General features: G+C 42.9%; 1 protein-coding gene across 1 annotated transcript in view; it reads left to right on the plus strand.

The window, feature by feature from the left end:
* LOC124069479 (cadherin-18-like) overlaps positions 1-15,619 on the plus strand; it is a 48,233-nt gene that overhangs the window by 14,819 nt on the left and 17,795 nt on the right. The window contains exons 4-5 of the mRNA XM_046408677.1: positions 386-522; positions 13,312-13,436. Coding sequence (XP_046264633.1) covers positions 386-522; positions 13,312-13,436 — 262 coding nt within the window. The remainder of the gene's footprint in view (positions 1-385; positions 523-13,311; positions 13,437-15,619) is intronic.

Here is a 15,619-nt window from a genome sequence, read left to right on the forward strand (position 1 = left end):
AAGTGGTGCAACAACCCAGAAAGAGAGGGAAGAGAAAAGATTAGGAGTTGAGTTAAGCCAACTTGGACCTCAGGATATTTCTCTACCCAGCCTGCTTTTGGCAAGTATCCAGTTGCAAGAGAACAAAATGGACTTAGCAAAGGAAAATCAGAGCATGTTAGGCTCACATCTTTACGTAGACCTGGCCCTATCACAACATTCTGGATCATACTGTTGCACTTGGACTGTATTTACATCAATGTCTTGTGCTCCAATGAGGTCAAAGTTGATGGACAATATTTCCCAGGTGTCAAGTTTTCAATTTTAAGATGTCAACCATGTGAGGCATTTTCAAATCAGTTAATTGGATCTTGAATCTTATTGTTCATGTCACGCTCTCTTACAGGTACTTCATAGAAAACGAAGAGGAAAGGCCTTTGTATTTCACCATTGGGGTGAATAGTGGCATCATCAGGACTTCTCAGGTTCTGGACAGGGAGGAAATAGCATGGCATAACATAACTGTGATGGCTGCAGAGGTTGGTAAGTTCAGAGCAAAAGCAAACCAGATCAAACTGTCTGCGCTGATGATATCCATCTATCATCAACATGTCATATTTATTTGTCTCTTCAGCTAAAGTTATCTATCCATCCATTTATTTGTCTCTTTGGCTAAAGCTATCTATCCATCATCTGCCTTTTGCTATATGTGTGCATCTTTTGCTGCCAAATGAAAGTAACTGAATTATGCTCATTTTAGCATTTGATCACTGTACTTCACTTAAAAAAGAAACAAATACAATAATAACAACAATATACACTAAAGTATATGCAAAGTATACTTTGAGTCTAACAATGCTTTTAAGATCAACTAAGCATATACCGTCAGCAAGAAAATTAAGGTGACATTCAGCAATGATTCAGAAAATATGCAATATAAATTTATTAGTCATTATACAGTGTTGAAATGGCTTGACACATAAATTAATCAATCAGCTGTAAGTTATCAAAATGAAAATTAGTATTTATGGTGGAGTGTGAAGAATGAGTTCAGGACTCTCAAAGCCAGAGGAAAGAAGCTGCTCTGTAGTGAAGTTGTACAGCAGCAGATACCTTTGTGTCTTTTGCAGGACAGCAGCAGGGTGAACAGGCTGTGACTGGAGTGGGTGTTGTCTTTAAGTCTTATTTGAGCCCATCACAGGCACAGGCGATTGTATTGAATGTTGAGCTGAAATCAACAAACGGCATTTTCATTTGCATGCTGTTATTTTCAAAGTGTGTGAAGATTATGGCATTGGATTATGGCATCCTCTGTGGATGTGTTAACTTTAAATTCAAATTGATGAGGGTCCAGGCTGGCCATTACAAAGTCTCTGGTATGCTGGACAACCAGTTTCTCAAAGAATTTCATCAGAATGGTTAGTGCCACAGGGCAGCTGTTTAGAGTAGACCAGAAGTTTTTAAAGTGTGAGACAGGCCTCCCTGAGCAGCTTCAAACAGTTTCAGGGGAACCTCAGTGAAGGCAGTGAAAAAATATTACATTAATTATTTGAATAAATACACAGAGTAGCATCAATGTGTGTGATTTGGTTAAAGAAAGTAGTTAGATCACAGTAGTTTCCCAGAGTCATAAACACAAAGAAGGATGCCATGGTGCGGTAATAGTCCTACCTATTAACAAAGTTCTGACAACATCCATGTTATCGATTGCAAGAGACACTTTACAAGAAAATATATTTGTTGAGTTGAGCTCTTCTGAAAATCCCCAGCTGGAGGCACTTGAGAGCACTGTAGAGGTGCATATTGGTATTGTGGCAGTTCAGAGATGTCATCTGATACAAACAAGAATCCTCAGCAACCAGCGGTATTAATGTAATTGTTCTTTTTGTTCTGCACTTGTACATATGGAATGTGGTCGTCGGTCTTTGTCTGGTTGGTATTTGTCACGCATTTCCATTCTAACTGGGTGAAAAGTGACAATACACAACAAGCACAGCGTTGGGCCCAAATTGAAACATTTTCAGCTCTTGAGTTACAGAAAATATCATCAAATGTGATACTACTAGAATAAATGCTGAACCCCTTGTTGTTCTTAAGCTGATGTTTTAGTACATACATGGTGCTCTCATTAAAAAATACTTTGACCTAAGGACAAAAATTCTTTGGTCGACACACTCACTCACGTGACCCTTGCTTTTTTGTTGACACACTGCTGCTGCTACACAGCAGACAATTTTAGTTAATAATTGTAGCGTCCACAGCAGGGTTAATGTGGATGTGGATTTTTGTTACTAGTTTCTTCCTTTCATTTTCAAAAAACTTTGTATATTGACTTTCTGTATATTAACTGGACTTCTCTCTGAGACATCAGACATATATTAACTGATGGCATTTTGGAATCACTTTGTAGACTGACTTTCAAAATCATTGAAGTATCATTAAATGAAAGATTACTTTAACTGCCACCTTAACGCGGTGAAGGGGTTTGAGCACCTGAATGATCCTAGGGGCTATGTTGTCGGGGGCTTATTGCCCCTGGTAGGGTCTCCCAAGGCAAACAGGTGCTAGGTGACAGGTCTGACAACAAGGACGTGTACGTCGCCCGGATTGGCGTTACCGGGGCCTCGCCGTGGAGAGGGGCCTGGGTTGTAGCTCGCAGCATCTGGTGGCCAGGTCTCTGCCCATGGGACCCGGCTGGGTACAGCCCAAACAAGCGACGTGGGCTCGCTCTCCCGTAGGCCCACCACCCGCAAGAGGGTTCAGCAGAGGCCGGTGCAATGTGGTTTGGGCGACAGCTGTGGACGGGGATCCCGGCGACCCAAACCCTGGACAAAAACTCTGGCTATGGGGACATGGAATGTCACCTCACTGGGGGGAAGAAAGCCTAAGCTAGTGTGGGAAATTGAGCAGTACCGGCTAGAAATAGTTGGGCTCACAGCCTGGGGTCTGGAACAAAACTCCTGGAGAGAGGCTGCACTCTCTTGTACACTCTGGAGTTGCCCATGATGTGAGGCAAGGGTACTGGAAGGTGCTCCTATTGGGGATTCCATAGTTCTACTAGGGGACTTCAGTGCCCACGTGGGCAATGACAGTGACACCTGGAGGGATGTGATTGGGAGGAATGGCCTCTGCGACTTGAATCCAAGTGGTGTTCTGTCGTTGGCTTCTGTACTAGTCACAGCTCGCTTGCTGCTCGGAGCTGTGGTCGTAAGGTCTCTGGTGCCTGTCATGGCGGCAATCCCCATACCCGGTGGTGGACACCAGAAGTAAGGGATGCCGTCAAGCTGAAGAAGGAGTTCTATTGAGCCTGGTTGGCTTATGGGACCCCCAAGGCAGCTGACAGGTATTGGAGGGCCAAGCATGCTGCAGCCCGAGCGGTTGTGGAAGCAAAAACTCGGGTCTGGGAGGAGTTCGGGGAGGCCATGGTGAAGGACTATCGGTCAGCTTCGAGAAAGCAGTGCCCTACTATTACTGTATACAGTGAAAGTGGGGAGCTGCTGACTTATATAGGATATTGTTGGAAGGTGGAAGGAATACTTCGAGGATCTCCTCGGTCCTGGTGACGCATCTTCCATCATGGAAGCAGAGGCTGGGGACTGGGCTGGATCCACTCATTACCCAAGCTGAAGTCACTGAGGTAGTTGAGAAGCTCCTCAGTGGCAGAGCACTGGGAGTGGATGAGATCCGTCCTGGGTACCTTAAGGCTCTGGATGTTGTGGGGCTGTCTTGGTTGACACGACTCACCAGCATCGCGTGTCAGTCGGGGACAGTTCCCCTGGACTGGCAGACCGGGGTGGTGGTCCCTCTTTTTAAGGTGGGGAACCAGAGGGTGTGCTCCAACTACAGAGGGATCACACTCTTCAGCCTCCCCGGGAAAGTCTATTCCAGGGTACTGGAGAGGAGAATTCGGCCGATAGTCGGACCGCGGATCCAGGGGGAATCCAGGATTCCAGGAAAATGCGTTTTTTGTCATGGAACAGTGGATCAGCTCTGTACCCTCCGCAGGGTGTTTGAGGGTTCAAGGCAGTTTGCCCAACCGGTCCACATGTGTTTTGTGGACTTGGAGAAGGCATTCGACTGTGTTCCCCGCGGCATCCTGTGGGAGGTGCTCCGGGAGTACAGGGTCTGAGGCCTTTTGCTAAGGGCTGTCCGGTCTCTGTACTCTCAGAGCAGGAGTCTGGTCTGCATTGCGGGCAGTAAGTCAGACCTGTTCCCAGTGCATGTTGGACTCCGGCAGGGCTGCCCTTTGTCTCTGGTCCTGTTTATTATTTTTATGGACAGGATTTCTAGGCACAGCCAGGGGCCGGAGGGTGTCTGGTTTGGGAACCACAGGATTTCATCTCTGCTTTTTTCAGATGATGTCGTCCTGTTGGCTTCTTCAAGCCAGGACCTTCAGCATGCGCTGGGGATGTTTGCAGTGCAAAGCAGCTGGGATGACAATCAGCATCTCCAAATCTGATGGAGAAAGATGGTCTGCTCCCTCCAAGTTGGAGGAGAGTTCCTGTCTCAAGTGGAGGAATTTAAGTATCTCGGGGTCTTGTTCACGAGTGAGGGAAGATGGGAGCGTGAGATTGACAGGCAGATCGGTGCAGCGACAGCAGTAATGCGGTCGTTGTATTGGTTCGTCATGGTAAAGAGAGAGCTGAGTTGCAAGGTGAAGGAACGTTCCTACCCTCACCTATGGTCATGAACTTTGGGTCATGACAGAAAGATCTCAGATACAAGTGGCTGAAATGAGCTTCCTACGCAGGGTGGCGGGGCGCTCCCTTAGGGATAGGGTGAGGTGGTCTGTCACCCGGTAGGAGCTCAGAGCTCAGCGCTCCACATAAAGAGGAGTCAGTTGAGGTGGCTCGGGCATCTGTTTCAGATGCCTCCTGGACACCTTCCTGGGGAGGTGTCGGGCATTCCCCACCGGGAGGATGCCCCGAGGAAGACCCAGGGTCTATGTCACTCGGCTGGCCTAGGAACGCCTTGGGGTCTACCCGGAAGAGCTGAAGGAAGTGTCTGGGGAGAGGGAAGTCTGGGCATCCCTGCTCAAGCTGCTGCCCCCGCGACCCGGTTCCGGATGAAGCGGAAGAAGATGGATGAATGGATGGATGGAAGATGACTCATATGAAAGAACCAATAAAACGTGTCTTCAAAGGACAAGAACCCACACAACAAAGTGTTGGATTAATTGAACCACTCTCGTCTTTGAAGAATTTCATTGTTTTTTTTGTTTCTTGTTTCAACCTACAAATGCAGTGGGTCAGGGAAACTACAGACACAGACACACTACTGACACAGCTAGAGCTCAGAACCTGAGCTTGATGAAACAGTTTACAGAACATCATTGTTGTGTTGTCATTATAGTAATCGTTATAGTTGTGTTCTTGGTTTAGACGGTATTTTCGAGTAACAAAAGTCTATAAATTTACTTCAGCTATTTAAGGATGATGTACTTCATGGATAAAATTTTCATTTGTCTTAGAAAATTTGCATGTCCAAAAAATTGCAAACAAATTGCATAAATGAAAGACATTAGTGAAAGCTGTTTAACCCTTTAAGACACATTTAGTGATTTGACAGGACTTTTGAGTAGATGAGATTGTGTCTGTGCTGAAGGCATCTTAGGAATAGTTCATCAGTTCTTTTTACTTGATCCTCCTCTCTCTCATTGCTGTCCCCCAATGCTCTTCTTGCCTATTACACATTCTCCTAGCCTTTACTGCGCATTAATGTGAGTAATGGACTGAGCTGGGGCATTCATAAATGCCAGACGGTTCAGTCACCCTGATGCTGAGTCTCATGGTCATTAATCTAAGATCCAAACCTCCTGTGCTGGAGGGACACCTAGCACATAATCTATATGGTATATCTCTCCTCAAGTGAATCTATGAGAAATTCATCTCAATATTAAGGTACATCTTAATGAGAATAGACTACTGGAATAGTGGGAAATTAAAAGCTATCACCGCCAACTGTCATTTCTATCAAGTTTCATCTCATATGACATAGAGACAGATAAAGAGGGATGCTTAAGTAGACAAAGAACAGCAGGGTTAGTCAGAGTTTGTGACCCCTTTAAAGTAAAATCACCACAGTTTTATCTAGTTGTATTAGCTGCAGCAAATTACATTAGTTCTACAAGTTAGCTAACCTACAAAATGAAAATTGATGTACACTGACTGATCTGTGGGATGTGCTGGAAAAACAAGTTCAGTCCATGAAGGCCCAATCTCACAATTTTTGCAGCAAAAAGGAGACCTACCTAGTATTAGGCAGGTCTTCATAATGTTAGGGCTGATCACTGTACTCCCTATCCCATTTTCAAAGCATGGCATAGAGGAGAGTTGTTGTGCAGTGTATCTTGGAGACATTTTGTTTTGTGTCTGTTTTGCAAGTCTTTCAAATGAAAAAGCAATCCGTGGATTTGTTGCACTCTCACAGTGTTGGACTTACTGACATAGAGTCAAACCAAAAATATCATATTTTTTATACCATGCAGCGTTATTTCTTGGGCAAACCTAGTGACTACATTACCCACAACCAGCTCATGCTGATGTGTAGACAGCCAAACAATTACATTTCACTTACTGCTTTTAAGATACTTTACTTTGTAAACTAATTTCTATCTTCACAAATTATGGTCCAGTACTAATATACTAATACTTTATTTTCTGTGACCTCAGTTCAGATTTGAGTAGCTGTATTTGATCAAAAGGTGCTCTGTGCTTTGTCTAGTAGCAGTGCTTCATATTACCAGTGAACATAATTGTCACAGTCTATTAGAAATATTGCTTTTAAACAGCCTGTGGGAAGAATGAACTTGTAAGCCCGTCCATTCTTGATTAAAAGCTCAGGTTTTACTCTAATTAGCTGTTTTCTTACTCTCTTATTCCTCCAAGTTGTCTCTTCTCTTGTCTGTCTTGTTGTCAGTCATTCAATGACTCTTAAGCTTATCCAAATGCACAGATTTGATTGGCTGAGTAGCATCATGTGGGAGGATTTACAGTTTCCTGGTGTCAGTAGTGCTGTAAAGAAAAGACCTATGCCTATTTAACTGAAAAATCTTTGTCAAAAGTTAATAATTATCAGTAATTTATGAGATATATTGTTGCCTGTGTCTTGGTCTGGGTCTGGAGGGTTTTTTTCTCTCTCAAATGATTTTATTCAGTTGTCTGCCACAGATGCTATTGAGTGCACTATATGCCCAGACAAATGGTAGTACATACCATATACAATAATTTGAAACGAGAGACCTAAATGTAATATTGAAAAAGAAGTGCAGTGTACGTGTCCATTTTTCAGTCTACACCTGCAGATTATCTTCTCTGCTCTGTAATTATTAAAGTCAGCACTGTGTTACATATCTGCTTTGTAGTGATTTATAGCAGAAAGGTCAGGAGCAAGGGCCAACTTCATTCTGTCTGCGGCTGAGACTGGGGAATTAAGCAAAGTGAAGAGAGAGATTTTTTCAGATGGGAAATCTGACCTCAGGTAACTCAGGTCTGATCAAAAAAATGCCTCTGGTGCAGTGGCAAGCTGCTCACCAGAGAAACTATGAGCCTTATGTAATGGGATGAGCTGAGGGGAGCCCAGCAAAGCAAAGCACAAAGGTGGAGGGAGGATTTAGACAAGGACAGATGACAGGGAGGGGATTGATAAGAAAGTTAAGGACAGGACAGAGTATGAAACAAGATGTGAGGTCTGTAGTTTCAGACTTAACACTAAGTTTATTATCCAAGAACTGTAGGTTTTACCATCCTGTTGTCATAACAGCAGAGAAACCTCAAAGTAACATTTTTTAAAGCATGAGTTTTGATGACTTCTCCTGAACCACAAGGAAAAGTGAGTCTCTCACCCATGACCCAGGGTTTATAAAATAATTTAAACCATTGATAGCAACTTCAGGGTGCACACATTCGTTACTCCTAGATGATGAATCTTCATGGTATCTTTGATCCTCTGGCTTTCCCTCTTGATGCTGCATGAGGTTCACATTTGGAATGTCAATGCCAACTACTGGATGGATTGCCATTACTTTTTAGGGCAGGTATCAGTTTTTTAAACATAAATCATAAATTTGTTCATGTCCCCCTCAAGATGAAATTTGAACACTTCGGACAATTCATCTATTACACAGATCAACACATCAGTTGGAACTACATTTTAAACTTTAACTTACTGCAGCAGTCGTGATTGGTTTGTGCCACACTGCTCTGAAACAGTGGCTCAGTGGTGTCCATTAGTTTATTGCCATCTTGTGGTCAAATGTCAGCAACAGACAGCAACAGAAAGTGCTATTAAATGACAGAATCGCAGAGGAGAACAGACTTATTCACTGTTAGTATAATTCTGTGTTAATTTTAGTGCATTTGAACCTGTGTACATTTCAGGCCTTGTACCTCTATGAAATGTCTTTCACGAAGAACATGAGGGCACTGTCCTCAGACTGTGATATTTTGTAAATGTTCATAAATTCTTTTTCTATCCAGTGATGACTCCAGTGATTTTCCGTGGAGTCCTCTGAGGAGAGCAGATTTTTTCCTTGGAAAAACTTGAAAGATAAATGTAGTCAGTTCAGACCTACTTAAATATGAGAAATGAGAAAGGAAGGACAAAACGGCAACATAATCCTTTAAGGTAACATCATGAAAGGTAAATACATTAAAAGTGTTTTTTTTTTTGTTTGTTTGTTTGTTCTGTTTTTGCAATTCACACGATGACAGAGAGAAGCATCTCACATTACAGAAAGTGACAGACTTTTTGGTAAAGAGTAAGATTTGTTTTGTTCAACCAGAAATACTTACAAAACAAGTTTGGTCTGTACTGCTTATCCGGGTCCCGGGTACAACAGTCTCAGCAGGGAAGCCCAGACTGTCCTCTCCCTGACTACTTCCACCAGCTCGTCTGGGGGGACACTGAGGCATTCCCAGGACAGGTGACAGACATGGTCCCTCCATTGTGTCCTAGGTCTTGTGAGGTTTGGAACATAGATTCACTGGTAAATTGGGAGCCTCAACTTTTGGCTCAGCTCTCTCTTCACCACAATAGACTGGTACAGCGTCTGCATAACAACACAAGCTGACCTGATCCGCCTGTCAGCTCCAGCTCTATTTTTCTCTCAGACCCTGAGATACTTGAACTCCTCCACTTGGGGCAAAACCTCTCCTCCGACCCTGAGTGGGCAATGCAGCCTTTTCCAGCTGAGACGCATGGTTTTGGACTTAGACGTGCTGATCTTCATCCTAGCAGCTTCACACTTGGCTACAAACCACCCCAGTGCAAGCTGGAGGTCATTGGCGAAAAACATATCTCCTCTTGAATTAAAGGATTGACTAAGAGACGGACTCTCCTGGCGTAGACTTTTCCAGGGAGGGTCCTCTGGTCCACCTTGTTAAAAACGGGGACCACCACCCCTGTTTGCCACTCCAAAGGTACTGTCCCTGATGACCATGCAGTGTTGCAGAGGCATGTCAGCCATGACACCCCAGTATCCAGAGTCTCAAGGATCTCAGGACAGATCTCATCCAACCCCGGGGAATTGCTGATGACAGCTGCCCCAGGAGTCCCATAAGCCAACCATGCCCTGTTGGACTCCTTTTCAGCTCGATGGCAGCGTTCACCTCTGGTGTCCACCAGCGAGCTCAGCTAGCACCAGTGACCTTCTGACCGCACCTCCAAGCTGCCACTTCATTAATGGCGGTATGGAGCATTCTCCCCCACCACTTGATCCAACTCACCACCAGGTGGTGATCAGTTGACTGTTCCCCTCTTAACCTGAATGTCTAGAACATACGGCCACAGATCCACTGATTCGACAACAAAATCGATCATCAACTGGTGACCTAGGGTGTCCTCATGCCAATGTGCACTTGTGGACACCCTTATGTTGGTGTTTGTTATGGACAGACTGTGACTAAGACAAAAGTCAAGTAACTGAAAACCACTTTGTCCATACCAGACAGACTCTTCCTTCCAGTCACACCCCTCCAGGTCATGCTGTCATTGCCCATGTGAGCGTTGAAGTCTCCTAGTAAAACGATGAAGACCCCAGTAGGGGCATCTTCCAGCACCCCTCCCAAGGGCTCCAAAAAGGGTGGGTACTCTGAACTGTTGTTTGGTGCATATGCAAAAAGAACAGTCAAGGCCCATTCCACAACCCAAAGGTGCAGGACAGCAACGTTCACCGGGGTAAACTCCAATATGCAGGCAGAGAGCCGGGGGTCTATAAGTAACCCCACAACTGCCTCTCACCTGGAACAACTCCAGAAAACAGTCCAACCCCTCTCAAGAAAGTTGGTTCCAGAGATCAAGCTGTGCGTAGAGATGAGCCTGACTATACTGGCATTTCATTCAAGTTCAGAACCCTGCCCCACCAGTGAGGTGACATTCCTTGTCCCAAAAGCTAGCTTCAGCAACCAAGGTTCAGATTACCAAGGTCCCTGCCTTTGTCTGCCACCAAATCCACACTACACCAGACCCCTCTGACTCCTCTTGTGGGTGGTGGACCCGGCCACCAGGTGCTCAACAACGGGCCTCTTTCCCAGGCCTGGCTCCAGTAGGGGGTCCCAGTAACCCTCTGGGCAGGGTACACATGTCCTTGTTTTTCCTCTTCATAGTGGTCTTCTTGAACTGTGCTTTGTCTGGGATCATTAGGGAGCTCAAACCCCTCCACCACAATAAGTTGGCAATTCATGGAGGGGTCAAAACAGGTCTCACCCTGAAATCTTGCAAGAGGTGAATTACTGTTATACTCATCTGGATTGTTGAAATCCACAAAATATTCAGCCACAACTTTGAAAATAAATTCTTGCTGGCAGTTCTACTCAGTAAACTCTGAACTCCTCTCTCCAGCTTTGATTCACATTCCTTCTGTTGTCTTCCTGCAACAGCTCACCTTTTACATAATCTGCTGCTGTTTTGGGTAAAAAGATGTCAGCGTCTGACCATTTTAAGAAGGATAAAACTATAGTCACTTCTTTAGCATTCTGTGACTTCAACTTCCTTGAGATATGCCGAGGAAACACTCCACTCCAGCTTGTCAAATGCAGCAGCTTGGTCAGTGGCCCTCAGCTTAGAGTCAGTTTTGGTCAGGGCTCTGTCTGGGCAAATTTTTCCACACCAAACTCATCTAGTGTTTTTATGGAGCTGCAATAAAAAGAGCCTTGACCAAACTGTTCTCACAAAGCTGGAAGCTTAGTCTTATCCAAAATGTCTTGGAACGATGAAGCATTAAAATGTCTCTTCATTGGAAGTATGGGGCCTAGCCCAACCCCTGAAAAACAACCCCTGTCTGAATACTTTTGTATATAATGTATGTTTATTTATGTTTATTAACTTCTATAATTAATTTATGTAAATGTCACATACATATGGAAAGTAAGTTGTGTTACATAAGTAAAAAACACAATGAATATATTTATCAGATATGTCAAAAAAGTATAAACTCTGATATGTTTTTTATGTATGCTATGCATTTTAACCAAATGGGCTTTCATATATGTATTTTATAATCAAGTCATGGTTTGATATCAAGGTTTACCCACTTTGTGCTACATGTGGAGGAAAACCTCAAACTCAGATGAGAGAAGGAGACTCTGGAGATGTCTTCTGATGGAGTATTTGATGACACTTGATCGAGGAGAGCGTTAACATGGAACTGATGTTCCTCAGTGCATTACCACGCCAGTTCTGAAGTCTACTCTCCCAGTCTAGATACATATATACCAAACTTTAGACATTAGTCACATACTAACATTACATACCTTTGCTGTCAGAGATATCAATGTCTTGCACTATGATACATGGTATGGTCATAAAGCACAAATAGATCATACACCACCTGGTGCCCAAGTGAGATATTTTGCAGGCAACAAATTAAAACAAAGAGAATGTTGTTATTCCCAAGGAAGTAGCCTTGGGATGTCCTGCCCCTATATATGGAGAGTCAGGCACAGAGAGACAAAGAACAGAAGATTGAAATAATCCTCTAACACCCGATGAGAGTTACCACCATTTATGACATGGCAAAGTGCTCTGACAATAGTATTGTATGTGCCTGAGCCCTTTATACAGAAAAGTCTGTGCATTTTCCAGAGATGAAATGCAGCTTCTTTGATCATGGCCAAATGAAATTTTGTATGTCTGAGGCCCATGGTAGCTTCAAACCCACTGCAACTAATTGGGGCAGTTGCAGTTGTGAGGCCATTATTGTCTTCCAGTCCCTGTCCCAAATAAAGAATATCACTCCATGCTTCTTTTTGTTTTTGGTACAAGTTGAATGTGCCTGTTGTGATTGGAATGGATCAAATTCTGATACAAAAACAAATCATTTTATGGGGGTTATGACAATCAAAAAAAGAATAAAATCTGTTGTTTTATAGCCACTTCTGTCTGTCTATGTTGACCAAAATTGGTTTCAAAACCCAATGCTGTTCCTGGGAGGCTACCTTCTAATCTATCCATGACCCAGTTTTCTTCAAAATGGAAGAGAATTCATAATAAATCACATTTCATATCACACTGCACATTTATTAATAATTTTAATACTGTAAATATATATTTTTTACAAAACATTAAGGAAATGTATAGTATAGTCATATGCTCATCACCATTTTGTGCACATATATAAGCGTAAATATAAACCTATACAAAGCATTTATTGGTCCTTTCATTTATGTACCTTGTATGTATAGAATGAGTTGTGTGTTGCACCTTGATACCATCCTATATTTAGAATTGTTTGCATGGGTGTACACTATATACTGATCAGCCACAAGATTAAAACCACTGGCAGGTGTCAATCATCTGTTTACAATGCAGTGTTCTGCGGGGAATCCTTGGGTTCATGGTGGATGGGTTAGAAAAATTGGCAAAATTGGAACTGAACTTCAAGACTTTTTGTTTTGAAAGACTTATATACAGTATATATATATAGAGAGAGAGCAAGCTAGAAAAGATGTGGCAATCTGGGCACTGGGGGCTGTGACCCCCAAACTGGAAGAGTGGCTTCAGCAGATTCCAGGTACAACATGTGGTCTATGTCCAGAAGAATGCAGTCCTATGAACAGCTAAGATACTGCACAGAACCCTTAAAGCCTCAAACTTAGGGAAGATGGTTGCAGTCTACAATCTCTTGAAGTTCAACAGAGGGACTTGACATTAGTGAGGACTTACCACCCTGTAAGAGGATTGTAGTAGTACATGTGTGATACAGTACAATAACAGAATATTATGAACTGTTGATCTATGTAGCTACATGTTACCAGCCCCCAATAGGCTCCTGTCTGTGTTATTAGCATTAAACATTATGGTGACCTTAAATCTGTTTCTTATGTTAATTTTCAGATAACCCTCGTATGGTGAGTCATGTCCCAGTCACCATCCAGGTCCTGGATGTCAATGACAACATTCCAGCAATCTTTGGAGGCAACAATGCCATCATAGTGTGTGAGAACACCAAAAATGGACAGGTAGGTTGCTAATGTTCCGGCCTAAGAGAAGAAAAGAACCACTCTGTGACTGTTGGTTATGCAGCTGTCACTGCAGCTGGATGATGATGTCCATCCATCCGTTCCTTCATTTTCTATAATGCGTTATCTGTCCGGGTCACTGGGGGCTGGAGCCTATCTCAGCTGGCGAGAGGCGGCTTACACCCTGGACTGGTCGTCAATCATTTGCAGGGCTTAAACACAAATGCGGACAACCACAAACACTCACACCTATGGGCCATGTAGAGTAACCAATTAACCTAAACCTAGCATGTTTTTGGGACTGTGGGAGGATGCCAGAGAACCCAGAGAAATCCCACACAGGCACAGGTGCAAACTCCACACAGAAGGGCCCATACCGGGATTCAAAGCTGAAACCCTCTTGTTATGAGGCGACAGAGCTAACCACTGCACCAGAACACTTCCAGATGATGATGATGCCCTTAAAATTTGGCAAACTTTAAAATTTTAGCACCTTTTTAAACACATTTGTCTGGAAACTTTCAAAATCAAATTTCAAATTCAAGCTAGGGTGATATATTTTAAGTCAGATGCATGTATCCGAAGTCATGAATTGTTTGCTAAGCCTGTCTCAATTGGATTTTGTTGAATTTTCAAATTTCTGACATATTTTATTCAAAAAATGCTCCTTTTTTGAAGCGTAAACCATGTTCAAGTCTGAAAAAGTGCCCTGGAGCAGCACATTCATTTTCGTTAATGAAAGTACTGTAATTTCCAGACTATTGAGCGCATCTGAATATATGCTGCACCCACTAAATTTAAAAAGAAAAAAAAAAACTTATATAGTATACAGGCCGCAATATGTCTATAAGCTGCAGGTGTCCACGTTGTCAGTCTCTCTTTTGTTATCGCTCTCAATGTGACTTTTTTCTTGAGGCAAAATCCATAAATTAGCCGCATCATTGTTTAAGCCACAGGGTTCAAAGCGTATGAAAAAAAATAGCGCCTTATAGTCTGGAAATTACAGTAATTATAATAGATGGATACTGTTTGAACTAACATTTGCAGTTTTTACAAAATAAATGACTGTATATTGCATTATGCATGCAGTATTCAGCGTGCTAAAAATTAGCCACACAGAGTCACACCAACTTTGCTGCTTGTGGATATGCATCTACATGTTGTTACAGTGCCTGGAATACTATTTGCAATGATTACCGGATTAAATGTGTATAGTGTACTGAATTATTTGAGTAAAACTCACAATCCACTTGCTAGCATCTCCATTCAAATAGTTATCACATGACAGGAGTTCAATATTTATTCCACTTGATGAAAGCTGACCCGAATTGATGACAATCAAGAAAGTCCATTTACTGACAAACTATTAAACACACAGTAATGAGGACACTCTGCTGTGCTGCCTAACATCTTCCTTCATTGCCATCAACACAGATTTTTTTTTGACTCAGTTCAACACACTGGCCTGCTGCCCCAAATAAAAATAGTCCCCAACAAATGCACTGTTTCCTGGTAAAGTAAGGCTCCTCAAACACTGCAGTGACCAGTTGCTTTAGCATGATTTAGCATTTCATGGGTAAAAGATCTTCACTGGAAACCAATGGGCATGATGCAGAGCGCTACAGACAGTATAAGTCAGTACTGAGAGACAGACTAACACATTGTTGTTTTGGTTCTTTTTATGAGATTTGTTAACACAAATTACTGACTTTAAGGTTAACTCTTATCTGTTTAATATTGTCATTCTTTGATAGAGTTGTTGTATATCATGAAAAACTGAAGCAAATACTAACAGTCAGGCTGGATGTGTACAGAAAAGGAAACATCTCCATTGGACTCACTGGCCAAATCATGTGCAAATAAAATCTTAATAAAAACAAAATCTAATGAAAACATGCATGAAAACACAGTCTGCCTCTCTATCTATCACTCTTTCTCTCTCTCTCTCACACACACACACACACGGGCACACATTCATGTTGATCTGTAGCATTTTTGTTGTATGTCTGACACCATCAGTGGGGGATTTATCAGCTGAGCTGCAGACTCTGCAGCTTCTTGAACCCATAAATTATTCAGACTGCAGAGCATGCTGATGATTCCACTGCTGGGCCAGATAGCAGCAGAGACAATCATATTAAACCCAAACATGGGCCTGCCTCCCTACCTCCCCTGTCTCCCCC

Source organism: Scatophagus argus, chromosome 13 (assembly GCF_020382885.2).
Source record: "Scatophagus argus isolate fScaArg1 chromosome 13, fScaArg1.pri, whole genome shotgun sequence".
Lineage (NCBI taxonomy): Eukaryota > Metazoa > Chordata > Actinopteri > Scatophagidae > Scatophagus > Scatophagus argus.